At 43.2% G+C, this 18,808-nt stretch overlaps 2 protein-coding genes across 5 annotated transcripts in view; one reads left to right on the forward strand and one right to left on the reverse strand.

Moving 5' to 3' along the window:
• Positions 1–7,706, reverse strand: part of cdk19 (cyclin-dependent kinase 19) — a 34,339-nt gene extending 26,633 nt beyond the window's left edge. The window contains 2 exon segments of the mRNA XM_035529271.1: positions 3,255–3,330; positions 7,440–7,706. Coding sequence (XP_035385164.1) covers positions 3,255–3,330; positions 7,440–7,567 — 204 coding nt within the window. The 5' untranslated portion in view covers positions 7,568–7,706.
• Positions 7,707–8,407: 701 nt separating this feature from the next.
• amd1 (adenosylmethionine decarboxylase 1) lies at positions 8,408–18,175 on the forward strand. Of its 4 annotated transcripts, none has more exons than XM_027029814.2 (9): positions 8,408–8,739; positions 12,458–12,544; positions 13,006–13,132; positions 13,979–14,135; positions 14,287–14,329; positions 14,436–14,580; positions 14,771–14,863; positions 15,165–15,320; positions 15,469–18,175. In XM_027029814.2, the coding sequence occupies exons 1-9, from the start codon at positions 8,630–8,632 to the stop codon at positions 15,610–15,612; spliced, it is 1,062 nt and encodes a 353-aa protein (XP_026885615.1). In that variant the 5' UTR covers positions 8,408–8,629; the 3' UTR covers positions 15,613–18,175. The 4 variants fall into 4 exon arrangements, with proteins under 4 accessions (XP_026885615.1, XP_026885617.1, XP_026885618.1 ...); XM_027029815.2 differs by having other exon boundaries at positions 8,409–8,739; positions 13,979–14,081; XM_027029816.2 differs by lacking the exon at positions 15,469–18,175 and having other exon boundaries at positions 14,977–15,245.
• The last annotated feature ends 633 nt before the right edge of the window (positions 18,176–18,808 follow it).

Here is an 18,808-nt window from a genome sequence, read left to right on the forward strand (position 1 = left end):
CACTCTGTTAGATCTTTGCTCACCGCCAAACCAAAACGATGTGCAACACACACACACACAAAAATACAATCACCCTTATCAGTAACCGTATCATTTCAACCAACTTACAGCGGGAAAAGTTCTGAAAACATTCAGGAGAGTTCAGGTTTGAAAAAACATTTTTGGTTTCCACCATTGAGATGAGGAAAAAATGAGGAATGCTTTGCTTAGAGCCAGTCACAATAAGCTAAAGCAACACCACATGGCAACCACCACACAAAACATGCACACACACGTACGCATGCACACGCACACGCAGCAGTCATATAGGAGCACAAAGCATGCATTGTTCTGGTCGAGCACAGCTGGTTCTCTCTCTCTCTCTCTCTCTCTCAATGCTCTCTCTCTCTCTCTCACGCTCTCTCTCTCTCTCTCTCACGCTCTCTCTCTCTCTCTCTCTGCCAAGTCTTATGTGAGCGAACCCTTTTATCTGATGATGAGCATGCTCTCATGCTTCACGCCTGGCATTTAGAGGTTTAGGGCTGTGTCAGTGATATGGAGCAGTGGGCCAGTGCACAAATCCAGTTACAGTCTGGCTGCGTCAAAAATATATACATGCTATGTGTATACATATGTAATTGCAGTCCCCCCCAATTGTCTTTAGAAAACACAGAGAGAAAATATATATGATTCAAGCACTCCCAAGTTTGATTCAGACCAGGCTTTCTGTTTCGACCAGGCTTTATGCAACTCCAGAACAAGCATCCCGAATCATTTTGTGTGTTCGTGGACCCTGGTGCGAAAGGCTAACAGTAACGCCAGCCACCAACGCCAACCGAACCGCCTACAGCTTCATGATCTGCAGCGGCTGCTTTCAAACAGGTTCGGCTCGTAGGACAGCAGCTGACGGGCCCTGCTGTAGGGGGCGTGCGTTGATGCTTATTAAGGCTCCATGACCCTCCAAAAGCTGCACAACACTTCTTAAAGCCCCACAACCCTAATTAAAGCTCCATGACCCCTTGCCTCCAACCCTAAACATATCCTTCCCCATAGCTTGGCCAAGAGCCATGCACTTCTCCAACCAGTCCACCCTTTATAAATAACCAATCGCTCAGAAGGACAGTGTTGTCTGGGTGTTTCGTATAGCTTCTAGTGTTATAGTTTCCCCCCAACCATCCAGTAACAATGTAAGAGAGGAGTTAAGAGATAAGGTAGGGCTAAGAGTGATTTGAATAGTTGGACTGACTCTACAAGGACATTTGTGCATGTCTAGAAAAATCTCTCGACCCGAAGCGCGAAAGATGGAAAGCTCTGAGTACTACACCTTGGAGCAGAATTCGTAAGAAGAGCAATTTTTTATGTTTCCATGACACAAAAATGTCAACATCTTGCTCTCATGGGCAGTGTTATGTTAACACAGTGGACACATTTAAGAGCACGTGTGTACTTCTCAGGCTGTGTTTGGTAAAAACACTCAAACTTGCATTCTGGGTGGTGGCAGAGAGGAATGCAAACTCTTAAATAACAGTTCCTGCTCCTGCTCTAATACCAGATACCACACCATTAATACCACTGACCACTCAGTTACAGTCTCCTTATTGATAAGGGCACAGTGCACGGAGCAACTGAAGTGCGTAGGGCCCCATTCCTTAATGGGAACTTGGGTCTAACATCGATGACAACTTTGGGCAATGTGTAGGGAATGCTGGGCTACCGAATGGTTCACTCTCCAGGGAATCTGTGCCAACGGGAACAAAACATTAACCAAAACAAACATATTTTTAAAAAAAACACCATCAGATCTGCCCAACTTGGTCTCTCTGTTGCCCCCCTGCTGGCCGCCATCATGTGTGTCAGGCATAGCCACATCCTTCAGCAGAGGGCCACAGAGCATGGAGGCCCACAGCTCCCACTTTGACTTATGTCTCGAACACCTAACGGAAACCACCAAACAGATCAGATATCAGATGACACAGATATTTGCCCTGGTTTGCGGGGTGATATAGAGGAACTGCTGGATACTTTGTTACTTCTTCTACAGTCATGATCACAGATGTATTTTTAGCAAGAACACATAGCAGCAGTTAGGTATGAACTATTATTATTATTCATCCAGTCATTCATCATCTAAACCAGTTGCTTAATCCTGTTCAGGGTGGCGGGTCGGGGTGGAGCCTATCCCAGCAGAACAGGGCCCAAGGCACCAAGGCAGAAGAGCTATTATTATGTTTGGCTGAAATATTAAACAGGATAAGCGTAGGCTTGCTCAGCAGTGTGTGTTCTAGCTGTTTGGATAGCCCAGTTAACGTGATGCTTAGCTAGCATGTATGTCATCTACCACCATGGCTACGATGGAATGCGAGACAGCCAGCCATTCAACTGGCCTGTTCCATAGTACTCCCCTGATCTGGGTACCTTCAAACCATAATGCCTGAAACTGACTCCAATAGCAACTCAGAAACAAGGAAATGCTATAGATAGCTCATTAGGTGTTTGGCCCTTAATCATTAACTAGGAGGCCATGGGCCTAGAATATATTATTACTCAGGTTTTCACTCATAGTTACTATTCCAGCGATACAGCGGTTTGTTCTTGTTCATTTTGCATATGAAAATTCTGAAAGTTTCAGTCAGCCATAGCACACCTGCTTATTTTTATTTATTTATTTATTTATTTATTTATTTTTGAGAACAATGCATTAAAAAGAGACTAGATTACATATTAGAATGCAACTCTCTCCAAAACTGTAATCTGGGTTGAATGTGATATTCTTTCCTATTTCATAAAGCTATCCTTGCAACTTTCTTCCTAGTGTGTGAGACAGCACAAGGTAGAGAAATATTTGATTAGATTCTGCTTTGCAGCAAAGTGGCAGAGTGCTAGAGTTCACACAAATATCTAGCATGAAGTACAGCTCCAATCAGCATTCAACAGACCACTGAGCTCAAGATCTCCTATATCCTACACGGCATCTACTACTTTACAAATAGCGGGTAGCCACGTTTATGTAGGGAAGGAAAAACATTCAGTGTGCAGTGTGAAAACACCACCAGAGAGTAAACTGATCATTTCATTTTCTCCCTTGACACCTATCGTGACTTTCTATGCATGACATCTAGGCATTTTAAAGCTAAACAAATGACACTTTGAACATTTGAGGACAATAACAGAGATAACCAGAAGGTCGACATCAGAGCCTTGGAACTACATGACAGATCATGTTCATCATCCCATGTGCCAGAGGTTGGGGAAGGTTGATGAAGTGGCCTACTCACCGCGATCTCCCGGCAAGCCGACATGGAGATGCCTGTACCTTCGATCTGCTTGAGGGCATACTCCTTCTCATCCTTCCTGCACACAGACCAAACAGACTGCACATGTAACCCAGACAAAGGCCAACATAGTTTATGGTGTGATTATTTGCCATGAACTGTTTCAAAAGCAACAGTTACAGTTTCTGAATTACGTTAGTCCAACCTTCTAGTTTACTAATAGTCAGGTTACAATCATTCGAACTGGTGCAGAAGTTGAGGCAATGACTGAGGTTGTAGACCGTCACGTGTCCTGTGATACAAAAATAGTAATCAACTTTTCAAACTGCCAGCCACAGTTATCAGAGGACAGTGAACCTTTGGCTTCAGGTGAGGTGGTTTTGTATTTGTGATGTGAAAAGACACGTTTAAGTATGCTGAGTTCCAAAAGCGGATCACGGATTCAGCAAGAAGTCCTGAAGTCACCTGAGCTTCCCCAGAAGGGTCATAGCACAATGCAAAATGGTACAAAATGGGAAAATAGGTGTTGGAGCGGATGATTCGGCAAAATATCACGATAATTTATGATAAACCATATCCATCACAATTGCTGGTCTTTCTGAAGTTTAACAAGTTATTAAATTCCAATTCACAATAAACATTTTTGAGGAAATCCTGTGGGACAGAAGAATCTCTGCCCCTGAAAACAACGGTGAAACTGGTACTACCTTTAGTCAACATGCAGCCACCTCAACATGGGCCATAAGTGCAGCGCTCATGCACATCCGAATGTCAAATTGCTCCCCGACAAACACGACAAACATTTATGGCTGGATTTGTGCCCTTGACTAAATGAATGGAGCTCAGGTGTGGAGTAGGTATGCCAATCCCAGATCACTGCTCTGTACGAACAGACAGGCTTTTGATTTAAGGCCCACAGTATGGTAGCGAACACAGTTTTGCCTACATTAAGGACTGTACACATCACACCTGCCTGGTGACAAAAACTATTTGCTACAAAATATAATATCTAGGCTTTTGGAAAGCTTGTGTCTCACAGGATAGAAACCACAAAGCAATTATGAGTGCGCTCGGTCATTGCATGGGACATTTCAAACACGAGCATCTCCGATGCTGCTGTAAGCTAACACTGAAGGGCTTCACAGAGGGAAACGATGCACAAGGTCTGGTTTTTAATTACAATGGCACAAAATGTATGGAAGTAAACGTCCTGCTGATTTAAAGTGAATTAGGCTAGTCTTTGCAACACGTGCTTGTGTGCGCGCAGTGAGCCTCAGGGGCGGCGAGATTTAGGCACGGTGAGGCAAGTTAGGCAAATGTGACACCAAACACGGAAATACGGAAGAAGGGAGAGAGAGAGAGAGAGAGAGAGAGAGAGAGAGAGAGAGAGAGAGAGAGAGAGAGAGAGAGAAAACGGCTTTATGGCAGATCAACAGCACAGATATTGGCTGCCATCTAACAGCAGGAAGCTTGATAACTTAAGCAATGCAATGTCCTGAGCAGAAAGAAGTCATTTAGCTCTCAGTTACATTTACAATTACTTTTATGTTGCACTCTGGGTTAAACGGGAAAATATGCTGAAATGTCAAGAACTGCAGGCTATTATGTGAAAGCCAAAATGTTTGGATTGGCTTTTCACTCTGCTTGCCAGGTGCCAAAATGAGTTTTTACACTAGTATCAAGTGGTCCATCCACTGCAATGTAATCTACACAAATAAAGCCACAAAACAACAACAAATATGAAATATGCCAATTATGGAGGTGAGCAATTTGGTCATCTAATTGTGGCTGCATTTAAAATGAAGAATAAAATTAAAAGAATAGAAGACTATGCTATATTGTGTACCTTTTCATGTCATTATAGAAGGCATTTCATATGACCTGCAGTCTGGACATCTGGAGTCAACAACATACGCCTATGTTGGCTAAACCTTATTCACTGGGGACGCAAAGGGCAAAAGCCAAATCCAGGTCAAGATTCTTACTCAACGCTCTGGCTGGTTGCGAGCGCCACTTCATCATGTGAAATGACACCCTGCTCACAGCACTGTCAGTTCACCGCTGGTAGCAGGACCAAATCCGGCACCAGACATCCTGAGCTCACTCTCACCAAGCAACAACGCTATTCTCAACATGTACGTAGCAGCTACTGGAACAAATGCACAAAGTGCTTGGAGCACAGACAAAAACAGGAACAAAACGTGATGTCCACACACACTTCTTTGTTTTCAAATGCCACAACAGCTGTGCGTTACCAGTAAAGCAGTGAACAGAGGAGCAGAACGTGCAACTGAGGAACGGCTCTGAGTTTACAGATGAGTTGAAATGTTCAGCCACAGTGCCAAAGTTGGACAGGGCCGTGCGTAGTCATGTATGGTGAGAAGTTCTAAAACTTATATTTTTGTTTATCAATTTGTTTTGGTTTGGAGAAGTTAGGAAAAGTGTTTGTGTGTCTTTTTTTACTGAATGAAAATAAGCTTGCACACATAGCAACCACTGCTATGGAAGCCCTATGTGGATGAAAATTATTCCTGTAAATACTTTAAATAATACAACTTTGCCAAAAGCCCCACAATGTTTAGAGGCCAGGCGCCCGACCTGCTTCCTGCATGACTGGAGTCCAGCACAATTCAGCGATTTCACTCCTCAGACACCTGCCAAACCTGGTAACAAAGTGCTGAACCTGGAAGTGAAGTGCTGAAACTGATTTGAGTCAAATCAGGTGCTTAAGTATGAAAATGATCAAATTGTACTGGATTCTGTCCCTCTAGAGAGGAGCTGCTCACCTTGGCTTCACAGTATCTCCAGTGACAAAGAGACATTTTGATTTCACAAAGTACAATATTTGTTCTGTGTTTTTGGGTCTTGTAAAACCCTTATAAAGTCCTTAGTTTATTATCAGAAGAGAAAATAGCTGCAGATAAAGTAGGAAATCTCAAGGATCACAATAGGCACACAATGGGAGATGCGGTCTGAAACTTGCAGCTGATGAGGAGCCTTGCTTTCAGTTTTACAGTTGCTAACAGGTTTTATTTTACAGAATGGTAGAGACAGCACAAATTCAAGGAGACCGGTTCAGAGGAGTGGATGCAGAAGACTTCACACTACCTCCCTGAGCTCTTTCTGTTTTGTTCACACTCAGCATATTCCATCACATCCATCATCTTTAAGTTTAATGTTTGACATCTTTATGTTTCATCACTATTTTCTCAACCATGAACAACAGGCCTAATTGCAACCTAAATGGGGAGTGTTTGTCTGTGAAGGGGGAAAACCCACCTGAAATAAGTCTAAGACACTAACAAATCTACTATGATTTTTTTTAAAAATCAACTCTTTGGCTGAATCAGCAAGAAATGGGTTAAGATTTAAAAACTATTTTTACCGCAGAAAAAAAAAACGTCAGTACATTTATGCAAGTAGGGAACTAGTCCACTCTAACTATCATTGTCATAAAAGCAGAGAGCAAGCTTTTCTCAGTTTCTCGAGGAACAGTTTCAACGATATTGCACTGCACCTTTTAGCACTGCTTGCACTAATAGGCTTTCTTAGCAGACCTAAGCTAACCCATACTGAAAACTCGTAGTTGGAACGCAACATTTTAGATCCACATGTATGGAAAGAAGGCCAATCCTAAATCAGACATTGGATGTTAGAGCAATTTTAAATATGAATAACTGGAAGCGTTTGTTTTTTAACCAGCGCTATGGAAAGAGAGGGTGTCCGTCACAGTCATGCAAAGTCAACAGCCTCAAAACTGGCAGAAAACACTTGCGATACTTGAACGAATCTTGGCGTCCTCAATAGATGATTTAGTGTATGTTGTTTGTACTTCTAGATTTGTTTAGCTGTTTTGCCATATTTTGAGCCTTACGTAAAAACGCAGAGACAATAAAACAGAGTGGGTTAATCTGTAACTGTATAATAATCTCTTCCACGTTGAATGTGTGTGTTGCATGGTCGTGCTTCACGTTCACCGTCTTCTCATGTAAAATAAACACAAGCACGGCGTTGTTTTGGGGGAGGACCGCCGTGAGAGTGTGTGTGTGTATAAAAACAAAAACAGCCACGGGCTTAGGTCAGGGCGACTCTTACAATCGCCACGCACATCCTGCAAGCCTATGAATCGTTAAAGTACCATTCAATCATCGAAACAAAACAAACAATAACATTTTCTCGCTCTCTTACCCGTCTTTGCGTTTAGCTTTATAAACATGCCCGTAGGTGCCGCGACCCACTTTGCAACCTTCATATTCGAAGAGATCTTCCACTTTCTCCCTTTCGGCGGCGAGCTTTGTTTTGAAGTCGTAATCCATTTTAACCCATAAATATTTCTTAATTTACAATAAAATAAAATATTAATTATTACATGCATTAATTAAATAATCTGATCGTTTTATTCCCCCACCATTTCCTTGTTTGGGATTTTGGTCTGCTCCGCTTAATGTTCACTGGCTCGTTGACGTTTTTTATTGGTACGCAATGCTTTCTGGGGAATGTAGTTTTCTTAGAGCAACAGCCTTGTTTGAATCGGAACGATGTAGTGTTCCGGAAACTACAATCCGCACAGCACGTTGCGGTTATTGAACTTGCGTAGTCATTATTCGCTCTCAAAAATGCTGGGGTTAGAGAATTAATATTTCACGTATGTTTTTTATTTGCCATCATAAACCAGACTGCTGACCTCAAACACAATGAAAACTTTGTCCTGTGTATTATTTAATGCAACTGAAATGACGACAAGCCTATTCTGCGAATCGCCGTGGTCTTGCCTTTATATAAGACTGGTGTAAATATTATAAATAAGCAATTCTGTGTACCTGAGTGAGCGAAGTGTGACCATTCCTAAATGAGTATTTACATCACGTGTAGAGATTGTGGTCTTTGAAATCATTTATAATTATTATAGGCTAAGTGAAAGTCTGCTCGACGTTGTACTGTAATATTTTAATAATATCAGTTTTGTTTTTCCTTACACATCTGCAGATGGACATACAAACCGCCTACGACACCAGTCCTCACATAGCCTATACGTTTGCGAAGGTTCCATAATATTGACAGTAACTAAAGCCAATCACAAGTTAAAGGAGGACGACTCTTTTTTGTGATTGGCTTACATTGAGGGTGACGTACAAGGGTAGGTTAATGAAACCCCTGTGCACCCTGGAAACTGCGCTTACACAGTATGGCCGGCGATATTAGCTAGCACTCGCTCACGGTATTCTCTGAAAAGGGGAAGTAGGCAAAACCAAGAAAACAACATCTGGACTGTTTAAGGACTGTATTAAGATCATAAATTATATCTACCAAGCAAGGACCTAATAAGCTGAAATCCAACATACATTTTAATTTCTGTTGTTGGTGTCTGTTGTCTCACGATGGAGGAAAACGGTGCACACTTCTTCGAGGGGACCGAGAAGCTGTTGGAGGTGTGGTTCTCTCGACAAGATGAGACCAAAGGAACCGAGGACCTTCGCACTATCCCAAGGTTGGTCAAATTATCGAAAACCATGATGCACCAGGAATTTCCCCATGTTAAGCCTGCGCCCTGGCAGGTCGCCCGCAGACAGTGTTTCAGTAAGAACAGCTTTTCCTATAATAAAACATTAACTACTCTTACCAGATGGCAAACTTTATTTTTGTTCAGTGTTTTATATGTCTGATGTTGATAAGATCAAGAAATCGGCTAGCAAACATGGGTGATGGCTGTGTTGGTTTACTAAGACACCATCCCCCCTAGTCAGTCATTCATTTGCGCCCAGGCCAGCTCTGATAATCTCTAGGTTAACCCAACTGTCTGATTTTCGGACTGCGTTATTCATAGAATTTCAGATCATGTTTTTAGACTATGACGCAAATGGGCAAAACAAAGCAGCCAGTTTCAATTTTAATATGGTTGGAAACATTGAATTTTAAGGGTAACTTGTAAATTGAACTGCTGCTAAGCGCCAGCCAGCCGAGACATGTTGGCTAACCTAGCCTAGCTGTCCCCTCTTCCTCTTTACGATTTCTTGGGGGCCACGGTTAGGATCTGGTGTACTTGTACATGCAACTGGACCCAAATACTTGTATGCTTTCAGCAATACTGTCAAAGGATATAACGATATGGCTCAATAACGTGAATAAAAAAGCAAGGTGATTAGGCAGCTGTTGGTTAGCTAGGTGGCTAATATCAGTTCCATAGAATGAGGAGACGGCTGTTGAACATGGCGCGTTAACTAACGTTAGCCGCCGCTGCACGCGGATTCTCAACCCTGACGTTAACTGCTGGTTAATAACTTGGAAAAATAAGTTTAACCCGCATCTAACAGTATAATAACGCTTCTGTAGCCTCTTACAGCTAGCGACGTGTTTACAACAATTCGTGTAAAATCGAGTGATGAGCGGTCGGCTGTTAGTTATTTTCTGTTTCTGTCCCGAGAAACGCGGGCCCGAACATGCGACGGCATTCGGTCAAATGCGGCGTCCGGTGCTTCTGCAGTCAGTTCTTAAAAACCTGCCGCATTGCCAACCTGTCACACACGATTTACAACACCTGCAGTAGCTAATGAACAGGTGTTACGAGATATTTATAAATGACGGTTCTCGTGGTGACCATTAAACGACAACATCACCCTGTCAAGTGTGCGTTTCACGTGTTTTTGGAACCAATATCAAAACGTTAATTCACGAAATTATACTGTACAAGCGTACCTGTATTTGAACAGTTCTGTTAAACTTGGCTCAACTAGCTGCATGGATAGCGTCGTTAAAAGTGACTTTATCCTGACGTGTAGTTTTCATTAGCAACCAGCTACAATCATTGTCGACATATTCAAGACTCACTACGTTTTAATGCATTTTGGGGGGGAAGGCGATGCAACGTTTCTGTGGAGAAAAAAACCCATTTATTTTCGTTTTGTTGTTGGGTAGCTAACTTTTGAAACATTATTTGTCTGCGGGTAGTTTAGAGACCCCTCTGGTTACGCTATTCCACGTGAAAGTCACGTGGTGCCTGGGTGGGGCAGAATCTCCTCCCTGCTGGTTGATTGGTGGACTGCGAGGTGAACGTACCGCGGGGGACGCCTGGTTGGATCTTACCCCTTCATCAGAACGTGACGTGGGTCTGCTGGAGGTGGTCTTTGATTGCGCACTTTCTGCCATGGTCATATTTAAGCTTTTTATGTGCCGTGATCTAAAACAAGACCCTGCAGCACCTCTTGGTCTAGGCTACTCCCAATGCGCCTTCTTTCAGTAACTATAGCAGATGCTATTTATTTGATCGCATACTCGAGATAAGATTGAGTATGTACAAACTTTGGTCAGCACAAACTGGGGGAGCATATGAGTGATGCTATTTATGTAAACTGACTATACTATCTTTTCTTGGTTTTATGCCATATGGCCACAGGTGATTATGTAGTTGCTGGTGGGTTATTATTCATCAAATTCACTCCAGGAGAGTACCAAAATTTAATGCGTTGACATACTCTCCCTGTGGTAATGCAGCATGTCATATTTCTAAGCCCTTCATGGTTTGAGCCAGTTGTGCTGGCACTGAGAAAATACTAAAATGCTGACATCCATGAATGGATTTGCATACTACCGATCTTTCTTTAGAGTACCAGTCTGGCCACTCGCCAGATTATTCTGCAGTCTTCCTAAATTGAGCCGCCTCGTTCTGGGAACGTCCGGGGAGAGCCTGTGATTTCTTGGCACTGAAACCTGATAACTGTAGCTATGGTGTCTGGAGGGAGCTCAGAATCAATGCAGAGCTGTATTAGCTTACAGCCAGGAAAGATTAAGCAGTCACAGACACAGGGAAAGAATCATGGGTGCTGGAATTCGGCCAATGGCCAAATAAGTCCACGAGGGCACCTAATTCACAAATCTGTGTGTGCGCTTGCTCGAGTGATTGGGTGAGAAAGAGATAAGGGAATGAAGAAGGTGGGGAAAAAAATCTTTCAGCTTCTTAAACATTCCCATTGGAGGTGAATTTAACAGTGCCCACCATTTTGTTTGTTGTTAACAGATGGCCAGAGTTGCGATGTTTTAGATTGCTCTGATTTTGTGTCTATACAAGAGACAGTACAGTTACACACAGTGGAAAGCCTTGCTTCTCTTGTCTCACTAATCTGCAGAAACATTTATACATGATGCAAATTTTGCTGTTTCTTGATATTTGTGTGTAGTATTGTGACAGTGGTTCTAATTTGGTGCTAGTATGTGTGTCATTAGTGATTTTTTTTAATTTTTTTTTTTTTTTTGGGGGGGGGGGGGTCAGTGGTTTCTGTGCACATGGTCTGTTTTGGACCGGTCACAGAGAGAGCAGTATCTTCCTTTTGTCATGCCCTTCAGAACCCAGAGCTGTCCCTGCTCCATCTACGCATGCACGCACACATGCATGCACTCACCCCTCTGTCACCTTTGGGCACCCAAAAATAGCAGCAGTTTCTGTTTTCTCGGGGCATGGGAGGAGAGCTGTGGATGGGGTTTAAGCTGTGCCACATGTTTAAAATACGTATGCTACAATTGTGCAAAAGAGGTCTAATGCCTGCTGTGTGAGGCTCACAGTGCTCAGTAACAGAAAGCCCTAGGAGCGGTTAGCTGATCGGGACAAGTGGGTGTTGGGTGTGAAATCACCTGCAACAATGAGTAGGCCTTATACAGATGATGTGTTTCACTGTGTTTGCGTGGAGGCATGATTATGTCCAATGCTGTCGCTTTGGTCTTGTCTAGTCAGCAGACTGGAGTTGCTTGCAACCTTGGCTGGGGGGGGGTGCGCGCACATGTGCGCAAGTGTGCACGCCTGCGTCTGTCATGTTAGCTGCTGTGGAACACATGGTTTGTAATATGTAACAAACCCACAGTGAGAACTTGAGGTGCTTGTGAAGCTTTAGTTAAACATCTGTTTGTACTTCTTCTGAAGTAGACTTTTTTTAAGTAGCTGGAGTTGTAGTAGCTAGTAGATTGGTTGGAGCATCAGTCGAACGTTCCAAAACAAATTGCATACATTTCCTCTGAGCCTGTAGTCATTGCTTAGTCACAGTAATATCATTCCAGGTAGTCATGGAGCCTAAAAGGATTCCACATACAGTTATAACTAAATGCATATGTTGCACAAGCTTAAAGGGGCATCAGAGTGCTGCTTCAAGTGTTGGGCTACTTCTCAGTGCTGATATTCTGCAGTGATCTTGCGTGTTGACATGAGCTTTGCGCTTTTGCAGGTTTGAGTGGGACAAACTTCTGGAGAATGTGCATTGTTTGATCATAAGTGTGACAAAGACTGACAGGCAGGAAGCATATATACTCAGGTGAGAGTCTCTCTCTCTTTCTCTCTCTATCTATCTCTCATCTCTTCAGGTTGCAGAGTGACAGAGTGGGGGATCTTAAACAATATCCATTAATCTATCTGTTCCTTTCAAATCCTGTTGTTCCTGTCATGACCATTTGTTTTTCATTCCTTCTGTTCTTTTAACTGCATTCACACCCACTTGATATTGCTCAGTCACCTGCACATTGTCTGTTCAGTTAAATAAATTATTTAGTCCTAGAAATTCATAACAGAAGCACCTCTTAAATTTGAGCATTAAAAGTAGTGTGTGAGCTGAGCCATAGTGGGTGTAGGAAGCAGCCATAGTATATCTGCAGGTGCTGAAGGTTTCCTGTGTCATTTCCTGTGAATAGGAGACAAGCAGGCTTTTCCTCATCAACATGAGCTGGCAAAGCAGAATGATTTGTGTGTGTGTGTGTGTGTGTGTTTGTTGCCTTCCAGTGAGAGTAGCATGTTTGTCTCCAAGAGACGTTTCATTTTGAAGACATGCGGGACCACCCTCTTACTGCAAGCGCTGGTGCCTCTGTTGGAGCTGGCACGCGAATACTGCGGCTTTGATGCCATCGAGGTGTGTTATCGCTCGTGGAGAACGCCAAGGCCTTGGGGTCATGGCCCCTGCCCCCATCGCTGTAGATTCGTGAGGCTGGTCTTCAGCAGGCTGCTGAAAGCAGTTAACCAGAACTGAAGCTTGTTTGTGTCGATGAAGTCGATCCTAGAGATGGGGTCTGGGGGTTTTGAGGCCTGTTTTGCGCAATCTTAGATTTAAAATAGTAATAGTTTGTTTATTAAAAACACACAGATTACAATAAATGTGTAACGTATTTCTCCATACTACCAAAAAAAAAACAAAACAATGAGTGTAGTAGAGAAGCACCAGTGATCTTAACCAAGGCATCCCAGACTGTTCTGATTCTGCCTATCTAGGCCTAAACGTATAAGGGGGAATAAGCACATTTCAGTAAGTAGATAATTGTCTATACATATAAAATGTAATGTATTCTATTTAATTTATTGTATCAGGGATTACACGATCTATATCGAATAAAATTTGAAAGTATTTTATTGATCCCTAAGAGTGAATGAATGAAACGGAGTACAATTTGCCACAATTCATTGTATGTTGTACAGCATAACCTAAATGGTCATCATGTATGATGAATATTCCATATTTCGGTTCAGTTGGGTCATCCTCCCCCATCCCCCTGGATTAGGTCATGTTCTAGGTCACGTCTAGAGCCCTCAAGGTGGAGTATTGCCTTACATCTGTTGCTTTATGCTTAGGCCTCTGATGTATCTTCTGTTTTGTTTGTGGGGGGAGGAAGCAAACGTGCTCTAAACTGAACAAAAGTTAGCCTGAGTGGCGACAGCTGAGCTGTATTTTTTTTTATTTTATTTTTTTTATTCTATTGTACAGAACTTCTTCTACTCTCGTAAGAACTTCATGAAGCCCACCCATCAGGAGTTCCCTCACCGCAACTTTGAGGAGGAAGTGGAATTTCTCAGCCAGATTTTCCCAAGTACTCTTTCCAACACACCTCTAAAGCCAGAACAAGGCACCATGTTCCACAGGGGTACTTTATAACCACAAATTGGCTTGCTAGTTTAGATCAAATCCAGAAATCTGGTTAAGTTTAAGATCGGATTGGGTAATTTCTAGAAAGTCATTTGCTGGTTAGTATAAATTCTAACTGAAAGGACTTGTTACTTTCTTCCTGTTTTCAGATGGAGCAGCCTACTGTATGGGTCGTCTGAACTCTGACTGCTGGTAGGCTTTGGCTTCTGTTCAACTGCAAGATCATTTATACATGGAAAATATTACTGTTGCTGTACATATTTTGGGCTTAATTTGAGTTTTAATGTTTGTTTACTAGGTACTTGTTTACTCTGGAGCTGCCGGAGTGCTGGGAGAACAACCAGGCAGACCAGACGCTGGAGATTCTGATGAGCGATCTTGACCCAGCCGTGATGGACCAGTTCTACATGAAAGATGGTGTTTCCGCTAGTGATGTCACTCGTGTGCGTACTTTTTCGATCTTTTTCTCTCTACCTTTTGTCATGATACTCTTGAGTGACATTTATATGGGGTTGGAAAATCCCATGACTCCATGCCACATTGGTGGTTGACAACAGCCAGTTTGACGTCCCACAGCATGCCCCTGCTATGTTGTATACTGCTAACATAGGACATGCTCTTCCTGCCCCACAGATGAGTGGAATTCGTGACCTGATTCCAGGTTCTGTGATTGATGCCACAATGTTCAACCCTTGTGGATACTCCATGAATGGAATGAAAACGGATGTATGTACTATATTTTTATTTATTTATTTATTTATTTTTTTGTTTGTTCTTCTTTGGAAGTAGTCTAGTGTGCAGATTTTCAGTCTGGTCGACAGTTTGTTTTCCTCTCCAAGCAGGTCCACACTTTGGTTCAGTTTCATTTCCAAATGTGTCAACAGGGACGTATTCCACACCCCTTCATTAACCGAGCTCAGGAATGTTTGGATGCAAGAGGCTCAAAACATGCACTTGTTGCACCCATTTAATTTGCACATATAAGTGGAATTTTCTATAGTGACCGACTCAAATTGTCTTCTTGCAGGGAACTTACTGGACGATTCACATCACCCCCGAGCCGGAGTTCTCCTATGTTAGTTTCGAAACCAACCTTTCCCAGACGACTTACGACGAGCTTGTGCGAAAAGTCGTGGATGTCTTCAAGCCAGGGAAATTTGTGACTACACTTTTTGTTAATCAGGTACGCCGTCCCCTCGCGAACCTCCGTCAGGCATCGCTGAAAATGGCTGACTTCAAGGTCTACAGTAAGTGTTCCTATAGGCTTCCAATGCTGTGAGCCACCTGTTCATTTCCATACCTGTTGGCGTGGTGATTTGTTTCCATGGCAGAGCTCCAAATGTCGCAGCGTCTTCTCCACTGCACAAAAGCTCGAGGGCTACAGGCACCTCGACCGCCAGCTCGCCCACTTCAACGACTACAACTTCGTCTTCAACAGTTACGCCAAGAAGCCGCAGCAGAGCCAGCAAAGCTGAGGCCCGCTAATGAGGAGGCGCAAAAAGAAGGCTGTAAGGTGTGGCATGCCTAGCCACACCCACCACCTCCTTCTGATGCTCCGCCTCCCCCCTGTCCCGGAATCCCGTCTATGTAGCTGTGTTGCGAGTTTAACCCGTAAGCATCCCCGTACCGATAACGTAGATATCTTGCATGAAAGCTCTCGTCGTGTCCGTGTAGATATTATAGCTCACTCTTGCTGTGATCTTGAAGTGCATGTAGAGTTATCCAGCATGGCGTGTGCGATGCGCACGCCACGCTCCCTTCCCTTCCTGCAGACCTCTCCCCTCATCCTCCACAGACAGGGTTTCCGCCCCCCCTAGGCAAGGGCCCTGACGTGCTCAGATGCGTGCAGGTATGCTGTGTGAGTTGGCCGCTCCCCCAAACGCGCTCTGGTCAGTGATCACACTTGATCAGTTCTAGGTTTCATTTCAGCCCATGCACTCAAGTACAAACTAAATTCTGTTGACTCTTGTGGTTGTGATCTAGGTAAATCTTTAAGTTCCACATCAGTCGCTACTTCATTAAGATACAGCAGTTTCGCTCTCACTATGTTGGCACCAGGAGAAGGGACAGCGGCGTTCTCAGAGGATACCACTACCTTTTTGTTTTTATGAAATGAAATTTTGCCATCCTCCCCCTACGCCCCACTCCTAACACACCACACTGTGCCTTTTCCTTATGACTGTATTGCTAATTTGAGTGTAAAGAAAAATGTAAAATCCTGTAAAGAGAAAAAAAAAATGTAACTATCAAGCTGCACTTTAAAACTCATAGCGTACCAAGCCCCTCTTTTTGCAGTGGTTCACATTCTGGATAAGGATTAGCCCCCTTCGAGCCATTTTAGTTGTTTATTTTGTAGCCTGTCCTCTTTTTTTGGTCCAAGCTGAATGTAAAGGCTGCTGGGGAGGGGATCTCGAGCAGTGATATGGAATGTCTGAGGTGGAATTGACCAATCTGGCACACACATTGTCCAGACCCCTCCCGCTGGCTGGCCGCTGCAGCTCCTGACTGCTATGCACACCCTGTACTCAATCGAAAACGGCGGGGCAGACGCCATGCTTACTGCAAAGATTGCCCCACAAAGCGCTTTCCATTTTACACACTCGCGCACGCACACTCTATCTGTACAGAATGTGGCAGACACGCACTGATCTGAGCATGTCGGGGGTTCTCCCAGATCATTCCACATTTAACAGTTGCATAAACTGTTTTAATTTTATTGTGCAAACCTGTTTGTTTTTTGTTGTTTTTCCCCCCACAAAAAATGACCCCATTGGCACCTCCCCCCCACCCCCTCTTCTCTCCATCCCTTTCCTTTTTGTTCTCTTGTTGAGCGAGGGAAAGATGGTGTTCTGTACTGCATGTCAGTAGTGACGTGAGGGTGCACCGTCCTGTGTCTGTGCCTCACCTCTTTTCTGTCTTGGTGTCCAGTGCTGTCGCCCCTCCGACTCTGGATGGTTAGAATGGGTTTTGGAAGTGGACACGCCCACCCTTCCTTCCCAATGTTTATTTGAACTGGTGGCAGAAGAGTTGGTGTTCTGACCTTTTTTTTGTGCAAACAGATTTCCACGTGATCTAGGGTGTTTTTTGCTTGTAATTATATGGAGTATATTGGATACTCATAGATCAGTGAAATTTTAATGTAATCTAGCACAGAAACAGTTCTGGTATTTTACCCAGACTGCTATATTTTGAAATGAGTTCTATATATCTACAATACACTTTTTTTTTTTTTTTTTTTTTTTTTTTTAAATAGGACAGTATTGAGCACAGCTCAATCTCAGCAAGTTTCTTAGGCATAGGTTCAGCAACCTTGCAATAATTCTAGGCTTATTTACCTTAAAGTAACCATCACGGGTCCTGATCTGGGAACGGTTTTCCCCCTTTTAACGTTTGCATAGATCCAGGTGCGATTTTACCAGCACCTCTGATCTAGAAACAGTCCCAAAGCAGCCTTTGGCGCTCTACACTGTAAGCCTGAACTAGGTCTGCAACTTCTCAGCCATGATGGGCAATCATGTTCTCTACAAAGACCATGAGCCCTGTCATGGCAGAGTAACTAAGCATGATTAAGGTGGTCTTGGCAGTTGAGGTGAAGTTTGGCTCTTGCCAGGGTGCTTGGAGCAATCCGAGAGGTGTTTGTTTGTTTGTTTGTTTGTTTGTTTTTTACTATTATTATTTACATGACAAATGAAATGTAACACCTGCATCCCTGAGATTCTGTGAAGGGTGCATTTTTATTCTAGTTATGTCATATATAAAATTATTTGCCCCCACCCTCCTTTTCAGAGGTAAAGCGTTGACCACCTGTGGTTTAATTTAATTGTTTCCTCTCTCTTGCCTCTCCCTGGTGGGTGAGATGGCACTCATTAAAGGAAGAGTGGGTGATCTGCTGCAGGGGTTGTGGTTTGGAGGTGCAGGGAAAAGGAAAGTCTGCTCTTTTAATTCTCTCTTGCTATTTCTTTGGTTGGTCAAGATGTGCTAAGTATATCTGTACTATGAGCTTGATGCTTTAAGTAATAAAAAGATAAATTGTCCGTCTCCTGGGTGTTTGCTTTTCTTTACTGTTTCGTTTATTGCTCCATAAAAACACCAATGGAAGAGACTGAACCGAGAGCCATGGTTTAGAGCATTACGATTCGGATCTCGCCAGTTACTGCACCTGGCCAAAGGGTTGTTGAGCAGGCTTTGAGTTTTGGTAGTAAACCGCCACGCCAATGAACAGGGAGACATACTGTGAGAGAGCGTCTAGGCAACTGAAACTGATCAGTATATATTTCACACAACTGTAAAAGTAATGAGCTGCACATGCTACCCTTTTTTTTGTCATTAGGATTGGGTGGTAGTGGCTGTGATCTGCTTTGGAGAACATAACTACAGGGTACACTTCAAAGGGGAAGGCCTTTTAAATGTTGCCTTCTGCTGTAGAAGCCCTCGGTGCACACACTATACTATATTATATATTTATACACAACCCTGTTGAGCCATCTGCAATGTCCTGTTTGTCTGGAAACCTTATGTGCTACAATTTTGACTACCCCCAATACATCTCTCCCTCACACAAACCCCAATGACAATTCCAGCTGAGTAACTGCAGTGTACTGAAATATAAATTCATAATTGAAGTTTCCAGAAAACTGTTTCAGAGGTCCTCCATCAGTTGTGCAAGCATAT

This window comes from Electrophorus electricus, chromosome 8 (genome assembly GCF_013358815.1).
Source record: "Electrophorus electricus isolate fEleEle1 chromosome 8, fEleEle1.pri, whole genome shotgun sequence".
In the NCBI taxonomy this organism is placed as follows: Eukaryota; Metazoa; Chordata; class Actinopteri; order Gymnotiformes; family Gymnotidae; genus Electrophorus; species Electrophorus electricus.

Bases quoted from the DNA above. Each gene is read 5' to 3' on its own strand.
- amd1 (XM_027029814.2), top strand. From the start codon at position 8,630: ATGGAGGAAAACGGTGCACACTTCTTCGAGGGGACCGAGAAGCTGTTG. The intron at 14,581-14,770 runs GTGCGTACTTTT...CCTGCCCCACAG, and splicing joins CCGCTAGTGATGTCACTCGT to ATGAGTGGAATTCGTGACCT. The intron at 14,864-15,164 runs GTATGTACTATA...GTCTTCTTGCAG, and splicing joins TGAATGGAATGAAAACGGAT to GGAACTTACTGGACGATTCA.